This window comes from Dromiciops gliroides, chromosome 4 (genome assembly GCF_019393635.1).
Source record: "Dromiciops gliroides isolate mDroGli1 chromosome 4, mDroGli1.pri, whole genome shotgun sequence".
In the NCBI taxonomy this organism is placed as follows: domain Eukaryota; kingdom Metazoa; phylum Chordata; class Mammalia; order Microbiotheria; family Microbiotheriidae; genus Dromiciops; species Dromiciops gliroides.
In genome coordinates, this window is record NC_057864.1 from 56,719,975 (window position 1) to 56,743,458 (window position 23,484).

At 39.1% G+C, this 23,484-nt stretch overlaps 1 protein-coding gene across 2 annotated transcripts in view; it reads right to left on the minus strand.

Moving 5' to 3' along the window:
• Positions 1 to 23,484, minus strand: part of RXRG (retinoid X receptor gamma) — an 87,030-nt gene that overhangs the window by 36,876 nt on the left and 26,670 nt on the right. The window contains exon 2 of one of the 2 annotated variants that reach the window (XM_043964266.1): positions 13,453 to 13,712. The exons of the other annotated variant lie outside the window; for it this stretch is intronic. Coding sequence (XP_043820201.1) covers positions 13,453 to 13,712 — 260 coding nt within the window. The remainder of the gene's footprint in view (positions 1 to 13,452; positions 13,713 to 23,484) is intronic. 2 annotated transcript variants of the gene reach the window in all.

Sequence of the window (23,484 nt, forward strand, 5' to 3'; positions counted from 1 at the left end):
CTAACTGTGTGACCCTGGACAAGTCACTTAACCCCAATTGCCTCACCAAAAAAAAAAAAGTGATAGACTTGGAGTAAGGAAACCCATTGGAGTTTGAGTTATAGCGTCAGGCTTTGAAGAAGACTCTTTGCCTCTTATGGTCTCAGTTTTTTTCTCTATAAAAGGAAAGAGGTTTGATGATCTGTAAGGTCCTTCTATCTCTCAATCTATGGTACTGAGTGTGAAATAGCTCTGAATTTAGAATGTTTCAGTAAGATAGTTGTTGATTGCAAGCATTAGAGTTTATAGAGTGTTTTTAATGAATGATGGCTACAACCTGAAAAACTAGCCTTAAAAATTCAGGGGTCCCCAAATATTTTGATGTAACAAAGAACATTTATAATAATTAGGGGAAACCACAGAGGACCCCAGATTTGACCTTAAGCAGTCCCCCCCCAAAATAAGGAATTGTTACAGTGCCCATTAGGACCAGTGTAACATTTGTTTTTCTACCAGAGATAATTGACAATTATTTGTGTATTAAATATAAATTAATTTCCCAGCTGAAGAAGATGAATAGACTGATACCACCAGAATTAATCCAGAAAGACTTTCTGGGTGTTATGAAAGCCTGAGCAAGAGAATAACGAACTCAAGGACACAGGTGGTGTTTTCACAACTCTTGCCAACTAAAGACTTTAGAAAATGAAAAGAGAAAGTGAGAAACAGAAAGCTGACTAAGAAGTGAGGAGTCTGGTAGGTAGCATTTGTTTTAGGATAAAAGGGGAGACAAACCAAAGTGATGTTGTGTTGGGAGTATACATATTGCCAATCCAGATATAGAAAATGGATGTCAAATCCTTGAAACATATCATATATAATTGGCACAGTGGTAAGATGCATTTGAGTTAGGGAATTTGAACCATACAGACACCTACTTGCAGTTGAACTCCATTAATAGATAATCAGCTAACAAATCCTTAACTTTTCCTTACTGATAAGTTTAACTTTCAGAAAGTAGAGAATATGAGGAAAACTGTTATTCTGCATTATAAGGAAAGAAAATGAGAACTATTATTCTGGATAAGAAGGAAGAAATGGTTGGAAAGTAAAACCCATGGGAACTTCAAAATAATGGTATCATGTCATCTTACATTTCTAGATAATGAGAGGAATATGAAACACAATTTGACATATAGTCGAGACTTTAGAAGAAGTTGAAAAGAATTCAGAAAAAAGAAAGGCATCATCTGTAAATTTAATAATCATGTTATCTATCGTTTCATTCCAATCACCAACAAAAGTGTTAAACTGCACATCTCAAACCTACATGGTCAACCAGAGGGCTGCTGTCCCCCAGGGGCATGGTGGGTCCAAGATGAAAAAATATTAAAATGGAAATAATCAAGGGCAGCTAGGTGGCGCAGTGGATAGAGCACCAACCCTGGAGTCAGGAGGACCTGAATTCAAATCTGACCTCAGACACTTAACACTTACTAGCTGTGTGACCCTGGGCAAGTCACTTAACCCCAATTGCCTCTCAAAAAAACAAAACAACAACAAAAACAAAAAAAAAGGGAAATAATCATATATAGTAAATTATTATCTCATTAACAATATTCTGATATCACAATCACAAATAATCACATTGAAGAAGAGAAAAATGAGAAGCCTTTGACTCCACAAAGATCCAGTGGATGAGCTCAAGTTAAAAGGGACATTCAATTAAACAAATATTCATTAAACACCTCCTATGTGAAGGCATAACTTCTATTGAGTTGCCCATGACCCTCCTCTGAAAAGTTTTCTTCTTCCCCTCTTGGGTGTTGAAGTAGGACTCTCTTGTAATATTCTCTGCAAAAGGTATTTAGTTTAAGCCAGGAAGAAGACATTCTCCTGGCCTGTGAGCATCACATCTGGATCTACCCATAACCTGATGATTCACTCCCAATTACCTCTAGGATTAGATAGATAGATAGATAGATAGATAGATAGATAGATAGATAGATAGATAGATAGATAGATAGATAGATAGATAGATGGATGGATGGATGGATGGATGGATGGATGGATGGATGGATGGATAGATAGATAGATAGATAGATATAGATAGACAGACAATATATATTAGATATATAATATATATTTGATAATATATTCCTCCAAATGGAGTGTATACACAAATGTAAGTATGTATGTATACATATATACACATACTATATTATATATTATATATACTCCTCCATTTGGCATGTAAAACCTTGGTTTCAACCAACTTACTGGCTTTACTATATCATGCCCCTTCCTATTCATCGTGAGTCAATTAAGCTGGCCTTCTTCCTGAAACATAGTCCTTAATCTCCTTATTCTCATAGATGGTACTTCATCTTCTCTTCCCTATACATGGTACTCCATATCCTCTTCCCCACAGAGTAAATGTAGAACTAATAGAAACTGCCTTGAGAGATGGTGAGTTTCCATTAAGCAAAAGTTTGCGTGGCCACTTGTTAGGAGTTTTGTAGAAAAGATTCATTTTCAGTTAGAAAACACTGGATGACAGAATGAGAATCCAAAACCCTATTTACCAGCTTGAAGTTTGGGCTAAGTCCAATAAGATGAATTTTAATAAGGATAAATTTGAATACTTAAAATTGAATTAAAATCTGATGATGAAAAATGACTAATATGGAAATGTTTTACATGATTGCACATGTATAACCTATATCAGATTGCTTACCATTTTAGGGAGGAAGTAGGGGAGGGAGAGAGGGAGATATTGAATTTAGAACTCAAAACTTTTTTTAAAAAAGATGTTAAAATCGCTTTTACATATCATTGGGGGTCAGGGCAGCTAGTTGGTGCAGTGGATAAAGCACTGGCCTTGGATTCAAGAGGACCTGAGTTCAAATCCAGTCTCAGATACTTGACACTAGCTGTGTGATCCTGGGCAAGTCACTTAACCCTCATTGCCCTGCCCCCCCCAAAAAAAGAGACAAAAAATACATATAATTAGGGGATAATACTATTTAAAATAATAAAAAGGCAAAAAAAAAATCAGATGATGAGGAACGTAGGAGCATAGTGGATAGAGAATGAAACCTCAGTTCAAGAAGACCTAAATTCAGATCCTGTCTCAGACACTCAGTAGCTGTGTGACACTAAAGAAGTCACTTAACCTCTGTCTACCTCAATTTCTTCATTTATAAAAACTTACCTCTCTGGGTTGTTGTGAGGATAAAATGAAATAACATTCATAAAGCTCTTTCCAAACTCTAAAGAGTTCTATAAAAGTTAGCTGTTATTAACATGATATCTGAGATATCTTTTGACACAAATCTGCTATAATTTGACACTCTGGAAGCATTCTACGAGGCACTATAAAAGAAACAAAGTGGAAAAAGATCCTGGTCTTCAGCATCTTATTTTGGAATCAGAGCCTACGGCATAAAACAGAGGATTTAAAGATCATTTTGTCCAATACTCTAATTTTCTAGATGAGAAAACTAAGGTCCAGAGACATGACACAAATTACAGAAAACCACATAGCTAATCAGTAGCAGATGTAAGACTAAAGGCCAAGTCCTCTTGATTTCAGGCCATAGATCTTTCCTTTATACAATGTTGCTTCATTTTTTTCTTAAGAAAGTAAATGGCAGGAAAATGTTCCTGCTGTGCTGAACTAAGACAAAGCTCTTAGAGTTCTATGTTGGGTTTCCTAAGAACTGACTCCAAATGTCTACCCCTTTCCCTTCATTATCATCTGTGATTCAGTGATGGACTAATACTGTCTACTCACCACCTATATTGAGGCTATCAAGAGGCATGGGGCTCAAAAAATGCCCGAGGGTGTGAATGTTGTCTTAATCATTGAAAACATGTTTTTGAGAATGGATAAAGAAGTTTCTGTCAATAATAAATCAATATGGGGGACATCTAGATGGTACAGTGGATAAAGCACCTGCTCTGGATTCAGGAGGACCTGAGTTCAAATCCAGCCTCAGCCACTTGACACTTACTAGCTGTGTGACCCTAGGCAAGTCACTTAACCTTCACTGCACCACAAAAAAACAATCAATATGGTATGAGGCAACAACTTGCCTAACACCTTCTAGTTTGCAAAGAGCTTTACCAATATTATCTCTCCTTTTCTTTTAAGACAACCCAGGGAGGTAGGTGCTATTTATTATTCCTATTCTATAGGGATTGTTTGGAAGGACCAAAAACTTACAGAACCCTGGACTTGACTATAAAAACAGCAGTATGAAAAACCTGGAACTGACAGTGTGTGTTCCACCCTAGGAAAAGCCCAATTTTAACATAAAGTTAAAAAAAAAAACAAGAAATAGTCTAGAAAATGAGCAAAAAGTAAAAAAGAGAACCTAACCAAACAGTTACTATGGTGACAGGGAAGATCAAGACTCAAACTCAGAAGAAGACAATGATGTCAAAACAACTACAAGTAAAACCTCAAAGGAAAAAATGTGAATTGGGCACAAGCCCAACAGGAATTCCTGGAAGAGTTGAAAAATAATTTTTAAAATCAAATAAGAGAGGTAGAGGAAGAATTGGGAAAATAAATGTGAGTGATACAAGAAAATTATGAAAAGATAGTCAACAGCTTGATAAAAGAAAAATACTGAAGAAAATAACACCCTAAAACCACAAGTGACCAAATGGTAAAAGAGGTACAAAAAGCCACTGCAGAGAAGAATTCCTTAAGAAATAAAATTTGCCAAATGGGAAAAAAGGTACAAAAGCTCACTGAAGAAAATCATTCCTGAAAAATTAGAATTGGGTAAGTGAAAGTTAATAAATTTATGAGACATAAGGAGACAATAAGACAAAGTCAAAAGAATCAAAAATAGAAGAAAATGTGAACTGTTACTGGGAAAACAAGCAACCTGGAAAATAGGTTGTGGAGAGATAATTTAAGAATTATTGGACTACCCAAAAGCCATGATCAAAAAGGGTTTAGATATCATATTTCAAGAAATTATCAAGGAACACTGCACTGCATCCTAGACACAGAAGGTAAAATAGACATTTTTTAAAAATGCTTATCCCCTCCTGAAAGAGAACTCGAAATGAAAAATCCCAGGAACATTATAACAAAATTCCAAAGCCCAAGGTAAAGGAGCGAATATTGCAAGCAGTGAGAAAGAAACAATTCAAGTATTATGGAGCTACAGTCAGTATCACACAAGATTTAGCATCTTCCACATTAAAGGAGTAGAGGACTTGGAATATGATATTCCAGAGGCCAAAGGAGATAGAAAGAAGAGACTACTTTGCAAATCCCTTGAGGGGAAATGGACATTTAAAGACTTTCAAGCATTCTACATTAAAAGATGAGGCCTTGGGGCAGCTAGGTGGTGCAGTGGATAGAGCACCAGCCCTGGAGTCAGGAGGACCTGAGTTCAAATCTGGCCTCAGACACTTAACACTTACTAGCTGTATGTCCCTGGGCAAGTAACTTAACCCCAATTGCCTCACCAAAAAAAAAAAAAAAAAAAGATGAGGCCTGAATAGAAAATTTTACTTTCAAATACAAGACTTGAGAGAAGGATAAAAAGGTAAACATGAAGAGAAATCATAAAGAGAGTCTATAAGGCTAAACAATTTGCATTCCTATATAGGAAGATGATTCTTGTAATTCTTAAGAACTTTAAAATTATTAGGGCAGTTAAAAGGAATATACATAGACAGAAGCTACAGGTGTAAGTTGACTAAGTTGGAATGATTTCAAAAATCAAATTAAGGGATGAGAAAGAGAGAAGCACTGGGAGAAAGGAAAAGGGAGAGATAATATGGAGTAAATTGCTCACATTAAGCCTATATCTGCCATTTTGCAATTTCCAAATTCCAAAATTCCTGGTTTTATCCTCTGGGATTGAACAGAATAAGTCTAATGTTACTTCTGCATGAGGGCCTTTCAAAACTTAAATATTGTCAACAACCCCCTCTAAAGTCTGTCTATTCTAAATATCTCCAGTTCCTCCAGTTGATACATATATGGCAAAATCTCAAGACACTTCACTGGATCTGTTGCTCTCTAGAATCCAGTGGCCATTACCACCTCACTATTCCTAGAAAGCTATTCTTCCTTTGATATAGCCAGAGAGCAAATTAGCTTTCTCTGACTGTAATATGACTGTTGACTCATAATGAGCTCACTAAAATCTCTAAATCTTTTTTTCAAATGAATAATTTTCTAATTATTCCTCCAAATTTTGTACTTCTGACTATCTTTGCAAACTATCACATTCCACCCCGGATTCTCCTAACCTATTTTCCAGGCTAAACATCCTTCCACTAATGTTCACAGGACGTAATCTCATTAACACTTCACCATCCCAAGTTGCCCTTCTCTGGATATCTTCCAGATTATCAAAGTACTTCCTTAAATATACTTCTTAGAACCCAATATTTCAGATGGTCTTCACAGGCAGAGTACAATAAGACTATCTTCTCTCTCATTCTAGCTATATCTAAACTTGAATTAGCTTTTTAGCAGTCATACCACCATGATAACTTATATTGACTTTGTAGTCCACTAAATGTCATTTTTTTTCCCAGACAAACTGCTATCTAACCATGCCTCCTCCATCTGGTACTCATGAAGCTGATTTTTTGAATCCAATTTTAGGAATTTACATTTATCCCCATTAAAATTTATCTTATTGGATTTAGCCCAAACTTCCAGCCTGTCAAGATGCTTTTGGATTCTCATTCTGTCATCCAGTGTGTTAGCGATCCCCCTCAGCTTTGTTGCATCTGCAAATTTGATGAGCATGCCATCTGTGTCTCTACTGAAGTCTCTGATAAAAATGTTCAAGAACACAGGGCTGAGGACAGACCCCTAAGATATTCCTTCAGGGACAGAGGTCCTGCCCAAGCTGTTTCATTGAACAAATAAGAACCCTGGGCATGAAAGTTTAGCTTTCTAGTCAGATAGTTCCCAAAGAAAAAGCTCGAGTCAGAAGACTTTGGGTTCAATTCTTATCTCAGGTTGTCTACTTGTGTGGCCTTGGGCATGCCACTTCACCCCCATTTGCCTCAATTTTCTAATCTGTAAAGTGATGGAGATAAAACACACACCTAAAAACACTCATCTAGGAGGGCAGCTAGGTGGCGCAGTGGATAGAGCAGTGGCCCTGGATTCAGGAGGACCTGAGTTCAAATCTGACCTCAGACACTTAACACTTACTAGCTGTGTGTCCCTGGGCAAGTAACTTAACCCCAATTGCCTCACCAAAAAAAAAAAAAAACAAAAAACCACTCATCCAAAACATGTCTAAAACACGTGCCTAAAATACATACCTTCTTGTTGGAGAAAAGTTGATCTTTATTGCTATAGTGTGGTGTTTTAGGTGTGCATTTTAGGTGTGTGTTTTAGACATGTGTTTTAGACATGTGCATTAAACATGTATTTTTAGGTGTGTATTTTAGGCATGTGTTTTAGACATGTTTTAGGCATGTGTTTTTGGCGTTTTTTCAAAACAATAGTGTTTTGAAAATTCTTTGCAACATTTAAATGTTAGCAGAAGGCTCCTTCTCCCCTCTGACACTGCCACCACACTGGTGCAGAGCCTAATGGACTATTGCTTCAAGTTTTTCTGCACTCTAATCATTCCTTCATTCAATTGTCAAAGTGATATTTCTAAACCTCAGGTCTGACCATGCCACCCTCCTACTCAATGAGCTCCAGTGGTTCTCTATGACCTGCAGGATCAAATAAAATCTTTGTTTGGACATTCAAAGTCTTTTATAACTTGTCCCTCTCTACCTTTCCTTTTACCTTTTCTTAGGCCTTACACATACATATACATACACACTCACACACATGCTCACACACACTCACATACTCACGCACACTCACACACACACACACACACACACACACTCTACAGGCTGGTGACAATGGCCTCTTTGGTGTTTCATAAATAAATAGCCCATCTCTAGACTCAGCCTATTTTCACTGGCTGTCTCCCACACCTAGAACCCTCTCCTTCCTCATCATTAAAACCTGACTTCTCTGGCTTCCTTGAAGTCCAAGCTAAGATCCTACAAGAAGCTTTTCCCAATCCCTCTTCATTCCAGTGCCTTCCCTCTATCGATTATCTCCAATTTATCCTGTATAGCACTTGTTTATACACAGTTGCTTGCATGTTGTCTTCCCTATTAGTCTGTGAGTTCCTTGAGAACAGGGACTATTTCTTGACTTTATATTTTCAGGGTTTAATACAGTCCCTGGTACATAATAAAGGCTTGATGACTGACTAGTAGTAGTACTAGCATTATGTTCCCTATGTAGAGGGCTCTGTGATAAGCACTGAATAGGTAAAAACATAAAAGACAAAGACCCTGTTCTCAAATGGCTTTTAATCTAAAGTGGGGTTTAGAGGGAGAAATTCACACAAATAACCTTAATACAATAGAGATGGCAAAAGAGAGATTCAGACAAAGTGCTAAGAGAAATCTTTGCCAGTGGGTCAGGGGAATCAGGAAGGCTTCCTGGAGTAGGTGGTACCTGAAATGGGCTTGGAAGGAAAAAAAAAGAACAACAGATAGAAGTGTCAGTGAAGTCTATTCCAAGCACAGGGGTGGGAGGAGGGGTGATGGGTGAGAGCAAACGCAGAGATAGAAGAGAAGTAGAGATAATGGGAGGAAAAGGCAAGCCGGGATAGCTAGCTAATGTGCTACTAAGATTTCTCACCCCTTTTCCCTGCCCTCCACTGCTCCTCCCTCCCTTGAGTACAAGGTTCCTCTTCAAAACTGTACAGGAAGCTTGTCTCCCTCTAAGCCAATCTGGCACTTAGCCTGGCTCCAGTCCCTGGGCTATTGGAGCTCTGAAAGCTTAATATCCTTTCCAGATGGACTTCAGGAGCCCTGGGATATGAGTTCTGGAGCTCTCTATGATCACACCCACTGATATAGCTGCCAGTTCCCTGGCTAGCAATGACTTGGGTAGCATAGCAAATGGCACTCAGAAACAAGAGAAGCAAGGGACAGAAGGCCACTCAGGACAAATGAGAGAACACCCGGGCCAGGGCCGGCTCTCTGCCTAGACTGAGGAGACAGTCATCCATGTGGCATGGCTTGAAGGATGTCAGAAGGCCCTACCTGCCTACCACAGGTCTGTTCCTGTGACACTGGAAAGTCCCCCAATTTGAATCACTTCTTCAGATTTAGACATCCAGTCGCCCTCAGTTAAAATGTCAGAAAGTGGAAGGGTCAATCATCAGCCCCATATTATCCATTATTCCATTTGTAGAGAACAGGAGCCAGAAGGGCTAAAAAGGAAGGTAAGTTTTGATAAGAGGCAATTAAGGCAGGAATAGGAAAGAAATACTAGAGGTAGGTCCAGGTAGCATATGGAAGAGCAAAGCCAAAAGGCAGCATGAAGGCATTAAGCACCAGATAGAAGGGGGCTAGATGAAGGACAAAACTTTTCTCTCTCCTTTTTCTATATCGGTATTAATATATTGTTAGTTAGCATAGGATATAATATTCTGTTATTTTTGGCTGTTTCATTGAATAAACCCATTCGAGTTTTTCAACAAAACAAAGGGGGGAATGTGGTAAAAATTATCTGTGGTAAAGATTAATATCAAATATTTTAGCTGAATCATTTGGGAGGCGCCACACCTGGCCCACCCTGAGATTACGTATGCTACTGAAAAGGACCACCCCCCCCTTTTGGGGGAGGAAAAAACTGAACACCACCTGAAGGGAGGCAACTTCTGGTGGGTGGGGCATTCAAAAACTCTTGCTCTTTCAGCCTGGAGAAGCAGTCTGGTGGCGTCCTAGACCTGGTGGAGGCATGTGTTTTGCTCTGTTTCAGGTGACTGCTGAGTAACTGTAGACTGACCGGGGTTGGTGAGTTTTATGAAGGAAAAGCCTAAATTCCTTTGAACTAGCTTAATTGGGAACTCTCTGGGATTGCATGGGCTAAGCTTAGAGTCAAGGCTATCTATCTGTATTTCTATTTCCTTATTTCCTTAATTGGTTTCACCTTTGTGGTTTAATTAATTCCCAAGTAATAAAACCTGATCCTTTATGAACTAAAGCTCAGAGGCTCCTTTTCTTATTGGCCTGGGAGGAATATATAAAAAGGAAAGTTCAAAGAGGAGATTAAACCTAAAAGAGTCCCTCATATTTCTGGGACCCCAATATTAAGGCAAGTCACCCAAAAAACGCTCTGTATATCAAATTTTGGTCCCCACAGTGCTCATAGCAGAGCTATGCCAATATATAATATACATGCTGATACATTCTATTTAATATTATATATTATCTATGAGAACACTATAATGTACATGCCAATAAAATAAAAATGTCAGTACTAGCAAGGTTAATTTATAGATTTGATGCTATACCAATCAAACTATCAAAGGTATACTTTCTAAAATTAGATAAAAATAAGAACAAATTCATTTGGAGGAACAAAAGATCTGTTACATCAAGGAAAATAATGGGAAAAATACGATGGAAGGAGAAATAACATTTTCAGACCTTGTAAAGTGGGGGAGGGGAGCCTCCTGGTCCTGATAGATTTATATCCCCAGTGGCCAACAGTGTCAGGGATATAACAGGCACTTAATAAATGCAATTGGTTAACACTACTTCCTGGGAAGAATAACTAATCTTCATCTTTCCTATTCCCAGACAGTCAGAGAATCATAGAATTGGAGGGTTGGAAAAGGACACTATAATCTGCGCTATAACATAACCAGCAAGTGCATAACCAATAAACACCCCAACCTCTGGCGGTGGGGGGGGGGGGAATCTACCAAAAATATCAGAGTTGGAAGAGACTTTAGGGATCACACAATCATACAATCATCAACTTAGAGATGGAAAGAACTTAGGGGTCATAGGGTGCATCCCTGTACAAATGAGTTTACAGATAAGGAAACTGGAGCCAACAGGGTTAAGTGACTTGCCAGCTAGTAAGTATCTGAGGAAGGATTTGAATCCAGGTTTTCTTGACTGTATAACAAATTTTATCATCTTCATCATGCAACTTTTCAGCCCCTTCATTTAAAAAAAAACAAGGTAACAAAAGCTCAATAAAGTAATTTCTCCAAGATCACACAACAAATCGTGGAACTGATTGGCTCCCGAGCAGTCTGTCATTCAAAGCATGACGCTCCCTAGGAAGGCATCCCTAAAGGCCCAGGCTGTGTATTGAGGGTTTCTGGCTTTTTAAAGCCAAAGCCCCTCTCCTCTGTCTTCAGTTGCTTAAAACAGTGTAGATTGGGGAGTTGGCACAGGGCGAGAGGTGGTGCCATACCCCCCAGTATGTGCAGTGAGGTTTCTGTGTGTTAAGAGCCATGATGAATGAGCTTTGAGACAATCACTTGAGCCCAAATCCATTAGCTGCCTGGTTTCTAAGTCCCCCAGCACCTGGCTGTCTAGTTACATTAGAGGAAGCCCAACTGAAGCCTGCTCTTTGGAGCTGTGGACTCATCACAACGACTCAGGTCTGCCTCAGCAGTCATTCTGGCTGCTTTGGGGTGCAGCCTAAGTGCTGAGGGAAATGCCTCGGGCATGCTTCTCCCAGCCCTCAAACCCAGTAAGAGAACCATGTGCTTCTGGGAGAGCTCTGGGCTGTCAATAAATCCTCACCAAACTCTATTTCTGCAGCCCCCTTTTTATCTCAAAGAATCCCAGAGGAACATGTGCAAAGGCTGATATTGAACCAAGATTGTACAGTGAAATGAGTACTGGGCCGGAAGGCAGAAAGACATGAGTTAGAGGGACAGCTCTGGTACTTACTAGCTGAGTTACCCTGGGTAAGTGATTTCAGCTCTCTGAACCTCAGTTTCCTCATCTGATAAATGGGATGATAATCCTACCCATGTCCCTGGGTTGTGGTAAGAATCAGATGAGATCACATGTAGAAAAGTACTTTATAACCTTAAAGCACTATGTTAATATGAGCGGTTACTTTGATACTTAGATGACCTCAATGGTGTGGACATGTCCCATCTCTGACACACATAGTGGTTGTGTGACCCTAGGGAAGTCACTTTACCTTCCAAAGCTTTAGGAAATTTTCTAAGTTATAAGATGCAGTAAAGATGCCAACCCCTTTTGGGACAAAGAACTGGGAGATTACAATTAAAATCACGGGTATAGGACCTATGTTATTATATCCATGCCCATGTGTGCAAATGTATATACACAAATGTGTATGCATACACACATGTATATATATATATATATATATATATATATATATATATATATATACACACACACACACACATCATGTCCCTTACATACATATACACTGTGTATATAGACATTGTGTGGCACATATACATGTTTGATATGTGCATGTTTGTGTGTTTGTATATACACGCAAATATGTGTGTACATACATGTATAAATTTGTGTTTGTATGTATATGTACAAAATAAATGCAGGACTTTGGATACAGTGTAGGGAAGGTATTAGTATCTCCCTCCCCATATCCACCTCCTAGCCTTCCCAGCTTCCTTCGAGGCTCATGTAAAGCCTCACTTTCCACAAGAAGCCTTTCCCCATCCTCCTTAATCTTAATGTCTCCCCTCTCAAACTACCCCCAATTTACCCTTATATGTATTGGTTGTATATAGTTGTTTGAATGTTATCTACCCCATGAGACTGTGAGTTCCTTGATTTGCCTTTTTCTACATCCTCAACACTTAGCACAGTGCCTGGCACATAGTAGGCACTTAAGAAATGTGTTGGCGGATTGGCATCTGGGGAATTAAGAAAGACTTCATGGAGAAGCCAGTAATTGATCCAGATTTTGAAGGAAATGAGACTCTATAAGGAGGTGAGAAGGGAACACATTCCAAGCATTGAGGACAACCATGGAGGAGATGGTACACGGAGTGTGGGGCAAGAAGACAAGTTTGTCTAGACTGTAGAATATATGAAGAGAAGGCTAGGTTTTAAAGGGCTTAACATGATAAACAGAGGAGTTCATATTTTATCCTTGAATGAGTAGGAGCCACTGAAGTTTTTTGAGTAGAGAACTAAGCTGGTTATACTGGAGTTCTAAGGAAATTACTTTGGCAGGTGTGTGGAGAATGGGTTGAAGTATGGAGAGACAGTATTTCTTTTTCACAAGACCATTCTGCCTCTCATACACCAGAGGTCAATTTCTTCAAGCGAGTGACACATATGAATGATAATGGAGCCATCTTTGTCCTCTGACATCTTGGCAATATTGTTCATTTCTGAGGATTCCCTATAGGTTATGAAAATGCAGCAATTATATGGGCCAGAAATATAGCAAATTTAAGTGAGATGAAGTCTCCTATTGGGTCTGGGATTTGGTTTCTTCAGGGCTCTTTTTCAGCAACAGCCTTTTAAACTGAATAGTCTCTCAAATTTGGATAACAGATTTACAGTGAAATTGGCCAGTGGGAATCATAAAAACAGCGAGGAAGTCCATAGAGAGAACTCAACACCTACCTGAGAACTTGCTGGACCAACCATGTTGACCCCTGGAGAGGTAGCCAGGGATAAGGAATGAGGTCCTATGGCTGATGTAATAACTCGGTATGAGTTCCCCAAAGCATTCAAAGGAGATCCAATGGCACCCAGTGGGGAGGCAAGTGTCCTTGGAACACTGACTGGGGCCTCAATGTAGTTAGAGTGACTGTCTGTGGATTTTCCTGTGGTCAGGGCTGGTGATGGACTCATAGATGTGGAGTTAGTGTGACTGAGAGAACCTGAAAGCAAAAGAATAGGAGGCTTAGCTATGAGAGATCATGGAAAAGTCACTGGCTAAAGCAAGTTTAAAGGACTGCCTAAAAACATATCATTTGCTTACTTAGCCATTCAACAAGTACAAGCTGAGCACCTGTCATATTCAAGGAGGCTAGAGCAGAATTAAAAAAGAACTGACATAGTCCTTTCCTCAGGTACCTTTATTTTTACAGATGACAAAATTGAGGCAGAGAACATAAGGGATTTGCCTATTAGCCACATGGCAAGGATGGGAGAGGATGGAGACATGAACCTAGGACTTCTCTCTCTCCAAATCCAATGTCCTTTTCACTATACCACACTGCATATGTCAGTTTCTCTCTCCAATTTAAATGAAGCAGCTTTCAACTTCAATATTACCCTCAACTGATTTTATTTTCCTTGAGGGCAGTACTCCCTTAAAATGAATAAGGCTTCCTCACTCCTGAATTAACAGCATAAAAAGTTGTAAAGAAACATATTTTCAGGGCAGCTAGGTGGTGCAGTGGATAAAGCACCAACCCTGGATTCAAGAGGACCTGAGTTCAAATCCAGCTTCAGACACTTGATACTTACTAGCTGTGTGACCCTGGGCAAGTCACTTAACCCCAATTGCCTCACCAAAAAGAAAAGAAAAGGAAAGGAAAGAAACATCGTCATTGATTTAGCTGCAAAATAGATGGCATTTTTCTCAACATACTATACATTTTGAAGATAAATCAATGACAAAATGTTTATATCTTTTTGTGCCATTAATTCAGCAATGAGGAAATTTTTTTTGGTGGGTCAGCAAGAGTTAAGTGACTTGCCCAGGGTCACACAGCTATTAAGTATCAAGTGTCTAAGGCCACATTTGAACTCAGGTCCTCCTGAATCCAGGGCTGGTGCTTTATCCATGGTGCCACCTAGCTGCCCCATGAGGAAGTCTTAATCTTTTGAAGGGAGTACTGCCCTTGAGGGAAAATAACAGCAGTTGAAGGCAGTACTGGAGTTGAAAGAAACCCATGAGCAAATATATATACACACACACTCACAGATATATCAAAAGTTTGCTCATTGTTTTGTTTGTTCTTTCACCATATTTTGATTTAATTGGTTTCCTTTGTAATTCTGTGTATTTTATATACATATTCTGAAAAAGAATTCATAGGTGTCATAGGACTGCCAAAGGGGTCTATGACATACACACAAAGTTAAGAATCCCTGATACATAGTGTAAGAGAGAGATAATTGATAGATAGATAGATGATAGATAGATGGATTGGGAGATGGATAAGTATTGTTTGTCCTTCATTCTCAAAGAGGAACATGACATGGGGGTAATGTCATGACCTTCAGTGAATTGGATTTAAGTGAGAGAGGGCTGTGCAAAGTCACCAATCTCACTCTCTTCTCCAGAGCCATCTCAGTCCAGTGATAAGATACAGATCAGGATGAGTAAAGATGGCCCCAGATGCTTAAGACAATTGGGGATGTGACTTGTCCAGGGCCACAGAGCTAGTAAGTATCTGAGGTCATATTTGAACTCAGGTCCTCCCAACTTCAAAAGCAGTGCTCTAGGGGCAGCTAGGTGGCGCAGTTGATAGAGCACCAGCCCTGGAGTCAGGAGTACCTGAGTTCAAATCTGGCCTCAAACACTTAACATTTACTAGCTATGTGACCCTGGGCAAGTCACTTAACCCCAATTACCTCACTAAAAAAAAAAAAAAAAGCAGTGCTCTATCCACTAAGCCACCTAGCTTCCCCAAATATTGATTTTACTGTTTTTTCAAATTCAATTTATTTAATAAAGAGGGTTTTTAAAAAATAATAAGAAAAATAGTCCTTACTTCTACTTCAGACAAAACACAACTATTACATGAGCTTTCCTCTTCCCTAAGTGCAAGAGAAGTATTTAAGAGGGAGAAAAAACCAGTAATCTCTAGAGAGCTGGAATAGACAACTTGGACTTCTAAAGTGATGACAAGTCCTCTGTTTGCAGGTACAAGGCTGCCAGGACTCCACAAAGCTCTGTATTTAGAGAAACTGTACTTTATTATGGCAGTTTTCTTTTTAAAATCTACTCCTGTCATTGATTTCTAGGCAGAAGATTGGGGTTTGTCCAGGAGTGCAAGGCAAGCAAGCTGTCCTCAAATGGGAGCTATAGAAAGGAAAGCATATGAGCTCTTCTCCTTCTGTCCCCTAGATTCCTGGAAAACTGGAAACTTCTATTAACGCTTCCTTTGGGGGAAAAACCTTGCAAATAACAAGTAAAGGCACCTTCTATGCCCTCACCTTCCAGTGACCTTGCTAACACGGGGGAAATTACTTCACACAGTATTAAACGTATGCTTCAAGTCATTTTGGTCGGAGGCATGGAAGTGCACTTGTGAGACTCCTAGCACAGAAGACAATGTATGTGGAATTCCATAAAAAGCCAGAAATGGGAGGGAACTGGAGAGATGCTCTAGGCTAAACGCGCACGTACACACACACGCACACACCTAACAAAAGCACCAGGTTTTCTAACTTCCAACAGAATATTTGTCTATTAGGCTGCCCTTCACTGGGCGTGTGTACATTTAAGACTACAAGGATCTCCATTTAAACCTATTGTAAATATGTCCTCAAAGCTCTGGATTGATCAAGACCAAGGATGATCCATGTACATGAAGTTAATTTAGAAGCAGATGTCTCAGGGCCATTATCCTTCCTGGACAGAGATCTTGAGAGGTCTCACACCTTGGGGAAATGGTCTATGTGCCCTAGTTGCTAGCATGCTGAACATGGTGTCAAGAAGACTTGGGTTCAAATCCCACCTCAGACACTTATAGGCTGGGTGACTTTGGGTTTAAATTAACTTCTCTGAGCCCTAGGTTCTTCATCAGCAAAATGGCACCCACCTCACAGGACTATAGCCCTGAGAATCACTTTAACCTCTATTTGCCTCAGTTTCCTCATCTGTAAAATGCTATTGCATTAACCTTCCAGAATTATAAGAATCAAATGAGATAATAATAGTAAAGCACTTAGCACAAAGTCTGGCACATAGTAAGTATTATATAAATGTTAACTATCATCATCATCATCATCATCATCATCATCATTATTATTATTATTATTATTATCAAATGAGGTAGAGTATATAAAATGCTTTGCAAACCTTGACATACTATATAACTATGAGCTCTTTATATTACTTTCTCTAGACTCCAGCATATTTAGAGAATTCCAAGGAGAGAAAATGCTATATCAGGGAATAGAGAGTGAGACATAACTGAAACAACTCAAAACCAAAAAGATGGCAGAGTGAATAGAGCATTGGACTTGGAATCAGGAAGAGGAGTCTTCCTGAGTTCAAGTCTGGCCTCCCACACTTCCTAGCTGGGTGACCCTGGGCAAGTCACTTAACCCTGTTTGCTTCAGGTTCTTTATCTGTCAAAAGAACTGGAGAAGGAAATGGCAAACCACCCCAGTATTTCTGCCAAGAAAATTCAAAAGGGGTAATGATGAAGAGTTGGACATGACTGAAAACATTAGGCACATAACCCAAGTGGTAAAAAAAAAAAAGACATCCTATTTGTACCAAAATATTCATAGCAGAAATTTCATTGTAGCAAAGAACTAAAAACAAAACAAAAAAAAGCCCATCTTATTGGGGAATGAATGGGTAAACAAATTGAAGTACATACTTTCACTCCATCTAGTCTCTCTCCTGAGCTCCAGTTTTACATGATCAAATGCCTTTTAGACATCCCCAACTCTACGTTCCATTTCCATCTCAAACTCAACATGCCCCAAACAGAATGCAATTCCCCAAACCCTCCCAAACTTTACAATCCAATCCATTGTCAGATCTTGTATTTGCCTTCACAGTATTGTTGTCTATGTCTCCTTAGCTCCATTCATGTGGCCAACATGTTCAAGCCCTAATCACCTTCCATCTGGACTATCACAATACCCTTGTGATTGCCCTGCTTCAAGCCTCTCTCCATTTTGATCCATCTTCCAATCAGCTGCCAAAGTGATTTTATACTAAATTGGAAGTGTGACCATTCAATAAACTCCAAGTAGCTCCCTCTTACCTCCAATAATACATAAAGAATATCCTAAAAGTCTTTGTGTAGTTTAAAGATATTACAACTTTTTACCTTTTTGTAAAGTATTTAAAGTTTAAAACTGCACTAAGACTTTTGGGCCACCATGAAGTATGAGAAACAGTTGATATACTGGACAGTTTTACTGAACTTCTTTGGTTATTTCTTTCTTTATTCTTTGTAACAAGGAATAATTTGCCAGGTAGAGGGATATATTCAGAAATTTAAATGGCATAAAAACAAAAGATATTTTTAAAATATATGTATAGTGGTCTCTAGGTCAAAATTCAGCTGATATAGAAAGAAGAGACCAGTGAATGAAATGTAAAAAAAAAAGTAAAAATAAAGAAAAAAAGGGGGGATAACCTAGATGATCTTCAGAAAAAGTTCCAGATTGGAAAGAATCTTACTTTAGCCTTGTCAGAAGACATGGTAGCCCATGATATTTAAAGAGGTCAACCTGACCTCAATCTGTTACTCAGATAACAAAATATATGAGATCATCCTGGAACATCAATGAGGAGGAGAACAGTGAAGTCTTTGCCAGAAATTCATCTATGCCCTCCCCACCCACCCCACCCATTTCCACTGACACTGTCTGAAAGCTTTTCTTCGTGAAATCCAGTCCAATAAACATTTATTAAGTGTTTACTACACGCCAGGCACTGGGGATACAATTAATAAAAAGATAGTCCCTGCCCTCAAGAAGCTTACCATCTAAAGGGGGAAATAACACACAAAGGGAGGGAGGAAAGTGGGGGAAGGGGAATACTGGGGGTATCTTATTCTGTGCAGTTAAATCCAGGCAAAGCAGCAGATGCAAAGTGGTATGCTCCAAGAGTCCTCTGTAAAGGAAGGTATTGGGAGGATGGTACTCCAAGTCCTCCCACCAGAGGGGAGAGGAGGCTGAGGGAGGTGGTATTAATCAAAACTTGAGGGAGCAGCATGGCAGTGAGCTTATAAGTGAGAAGCATCTCCTGGGAGGGGCATCTTGTTTTGTGAAGTTGAAACCAGGCAGAGCAGCAGATGCAAAGTGGAACATATATTCTGAAAACAAGCCCAAGGGCCAAGATCCTCCCCTGACTACTCTGCTTGCTCCAAAGAGATCACAGATCTCTTCTCTGCTTGGACAATATGGTATAATACCTAGGTTATGTCAAGCGTACCCACCCATTTTGGTGGATGGTAAAAGAAAGGGATGGGGGCAGTGGGGAGGCAAGGCCAATGGAAGATTTTATTCCTGCTGTTTTGTTTTCATCACATATTCTCAAAGCATCTGAAGTGGACTCTACCTTGAAGAATTGTTGCAAGGATAGAATGTGAACATATGCATGAAGTGTTTTGGAAAGTCAAAAGGACAATATTTATTATGGTGATTCTCACTGACAACCACCATGATAATAACCATTTGAAAGCCCTTAGGTGCAAATGGCAAGAATGACACACTCTTCTGAGTGAAGCAGGAGACTAGAGGTTTATCTTAAATAGAATTTGAGGGTTTGTTCTAATGTCTTCTGAATAAGTGACCCAGGAAGAAATATGCGGTATTGAAAACAAGCCTGATTTTTTTCTTCTCTGATAATTCAGAAACAAAGATTATTTTGGATGAAAACAACCCAGCTCACCCTCTTGCTGTATTTGTTTTTTCTAATTTTAAATTTTTTTTCACTTAATAGTATTTTCCCATTTATATGTAAAAATAGTTTTCAACATTCATTTTTGTAAGATTTTGGGTTCCAAATTTTTCTCTCTTTCTTCCTTTCCCCCTCCCTAAGGCAGCAAGCAATTTCATATATGTTATACAGGACAATCATATTAAAAATATTTCCACAACAGTCATGTTGCAAGGGAAAAATCAGGAAAGGGGGAAGGAAAACTGCCTCTCATTGTATTTGAAAATATGGTTGTGCTTACAAGGGGAAAAAGTGAAAAAATATTTATTTTTAAGAAACCCATTTCTCCAGGAAAAGATGACCCAGCCTTGCAAATGCTTCAATATTTCAAGAATTAAAAGTATACCAACATAATCCCACTATATCTCTTACGAGAGAACTTTGATATAGCCAAAAAATTCAATTAGGCTATGGCCAGGCTTGTGATGACTCATCATCTGACAATTGCAAGGTCTATACTTGAAACCTTTCCAATTTGGTAGAACATGCCAGAGCTTATCTTCCATTGGCATAGCTTTCAAGAACCCAGGATTATTTTCATGCCTGATGAACCACAGTAGTAGACCTTGGGGGAAGAGGTTTATAAGCAATAAAAGTTTATGAGGGTACTTTTTTTTTTTGCTTGAATCCAGTGGCATGACAGAACTAGTTTGTACCAGTTCAAGAAAGCCCATTGTTAAATTTTCATTGAGAACATTTACACTTTGGAAATGAGCAAATGCCACAAAACAGGACTTAATTGATTGTTTTGTTGATTGTCTAAACTTAAGGAAGTGGCAGAAAATGTTAACAATTCAAATTAAACTTAATAGTATGTCAAAAATACTTTATTTCTGAAGAGAGTATATTTAAGTATTTACCTTACACCCCACACCCATGGTTTAAATCAACCCTTCTCAGAAAAAAAAACCTAGCCAAATCTCAATTCTCTACCATCTCTACAAATAAATCTAAAACTTCATTGTACTGAAATCATTTCAAGATTGATAATTAGATCAAGTCCTTCCCTGACAATCTTTTTAATAAAAATCAAAATTGATGATCCTCTCTCTACTATCAGTCAAATTTCATATTAAAACATATAATGGTCAGATTGCAATTAGACATGTTTAGGAATCTATCCAGTTGTCAGCAAAGATCCAGCCCTGGGCAAAATTTTAGGCAGGTAGTTTTTATCTTTAAAACCCAATTCTTTGATCCCTTCAACCTGGCTCCTTTTGAACGATTTTGAACAGCTGCTCCTGGTGTGTCCATGTCTCAAGATGGTCACCCCCTTCTTATTCTCTGACTCCAAACTATTAAAAGCTACTAGGGGGGCAGCTAGGTGGCACAGTGGATAAAGCACCAGCCCTGAGTTCAGGAGGACCTGAGTTCAAATCTGACCTCAGACACTTGACACTTACTAGCTGTGTGACTCTGGGCAAGTCACTTAACCCCTCATTGCCTTGCCAAAAAAATAAAAGAAAAGAAAAGCTACTAGGCGCAGCTATCATGGAACTTCAGAGAGGGAGTAAAATCCATGGGGCCTCTTGTATCAGGGGAGTACTTGGAGTATGCATGCCCCCATAGTGCAGCTTTTAGGGAGCATATTTTAGCAAGGTAATACCATTATACGTGAAATTGGCCCTTTAATATAAGCAAGTGTGTCATTGTGCTCTGCTAGGGCTCCTCCCTTCTAAAAAGACAGTACAATGTGTCCTGCCCGGGTAGATCTTTGCATTAAGTCCAACCATTCTGGAAAGCAATTTGGAACTATACCCAAAAAGCTATTAAACTGTGCATACCCTTTGACCCAGCAAAATCACCACTAGGCCCATTCCTGAAAGAGATCAAAAAAAAAGAGGAAAAGGATGCATATGCACAAAGATATTTGGAGCTGCTCTTTTTGTGGCAAAGAATTGGAGACTGAGTGGATGCTCATTAACTGGGGAATGGGTGAACAGATAATGGCATAAGAATGTGATGGAATACTATTGTCTTGTAAGAAATGGTGAAGGGGATGGCTTCAGAAAAATCTGGGAAGACTTACTTGAACTAAAGCTAAGTGAAATGAGAAACAATTTATATATTAATAAGAATATTGTAAAGATAATAAATTCTGAAAGACTTAGCAACTCTAATCAATATAATGATCAGTTGTCACTCATTTCCAAAGGATTCATAATGAAACATGCCATCCACCTCCAGATAGAGCTGATAGACTCAGAGTGAAAACTAAAGTATTCTTTTCTTTTCTTTTTTCCTTTGGGAGCAAAGACATGGCTAATGTGGGAATTTTTTTATGAATATATTTGTATCTGTAATGGGTTTCCTTTTTCTTGCCTTCTCAATGGGTGGGGAAATGGGAGGAGGGAAGGAATTTGGAACTGAAAATAAAATTTAATGACCAAAAAATGCTTTTCACAGTGCCTGGCCAAAAAAACAAAAAAAAAATCAAAAAACAACAACAACAAAAGCTCTTCTGAGAGCCATGTTCATCCTACATCACTGAGAAACTAACCCATGATATATCAGTCCTCCAGGTCATCCAAAGCCACATGTTGCTCTGTGTCAGAGGTCACTGAGAGGCTCTGAAACTGAGCACCAGAAGCACCCTTCACTGCAATTTTGACTACCCATATCATTGAAACTCCCTATTCTGCATCCTGCCCCTTTCGTCCCACCATCATGGGCCCTCTATCTTTTTTTTTTTTTTAAGTGAGGCAATTGGGGTTAAGTGACTTGCCCAGGGTCACACAGCTAGTAAGTGTTAAGTGTCTGAGGCTGGATTTGAACTCAGGTACTCCTGACTTCAGGGCCAGTGCTCTATCCACTGCATCATCTAGCTGCCCCAGCCCTCTATCTTCTTGTGTCATTTCAGCCATCTCTGACTCTTCATGACCCCATTTGAAGTTTCCATGGCATAGATATTGGAGTGGTTTGCCATTTTCTTCTCCAGCTTATTTTATAGATGAGAAAACTAAACAAACAGGGTTAAGTAACTTGCCCAGGGTAATATAGCCAGGTAGTATCTGAGGCTAAACTTGAACTCATGAAGATGTGTCTTCCTGATTCTAAGCCCAGTACTCTGTTCACTGTATCACCTAGATGTCTTTGCCTTCTATAGCTAATTTTAAAAATAGCTGATGTAAAAAGAAGAGATGGAGGAGGTCCTTCCCTTCTTCCGCTGGTAAGCAATATACATTCAGTGATCTTTCGGAATTAATGCTCCTTTTTTATTAGCTAGTTTAAAGGTATGATAATATTGGTAGTGAGAATTCTAAACTGGAAGCTAGAAACTCTGGTACAAACACACATGCCCAAGGAAGTAGAAAAGTGCTCATAAATTACTGAATGGAAGTGTCATGGATTTTGTGGTACAAAGTCATCACTTCCTGGGCCCTAAGTGTAGTCTATTACTAAGACATCAGGCAATTTACAGCAAAGCCTAACACACAAAACTTCCCCAGGAATATCTACAACACAGGGGAACATAAGTACCAACACACAGGGAAAGCCATTCAAATATCAAATAGCCAATCTTCCCAGATTTTTTTTATTTTGATTTTTCTTTCTTTCCTTCCAAAACATACAACTCAACCACCAAAGTCAGATAAACCAATCTAATAGTTGGCACAGTACAGCACAGCACAACAATGCTGGGGCCAAAGTCAGGAAAACATCTTCATGAGTTCAAATCTAGTCTCAGACATTTACTAGCTGGGTGACCCTGTGTAAGCCACTTAACTTTGCCTGTTTTCTCATCAGTAAAATGAACTGAAGAAGGAAATGGCAAACCACTCAAGTATTTTCACCAATAAAACTCCAAATGGGGTCACAAAGAGTTGGACACAACTGAAAATGACTGAACAACAACACTAGTGCAGAAGCAGTTCCAGAATAGGAGAGAGGTTAGTGTCCTTGTTAGGATCTGCAGCAGCATCTGCTGCCTTCTTGCCCCCAGAAAAAGTGCCCTTCTTGGTAGAACTTACTGCTCCACAGAACTGCTCTCCTGATTGTGGCAATAA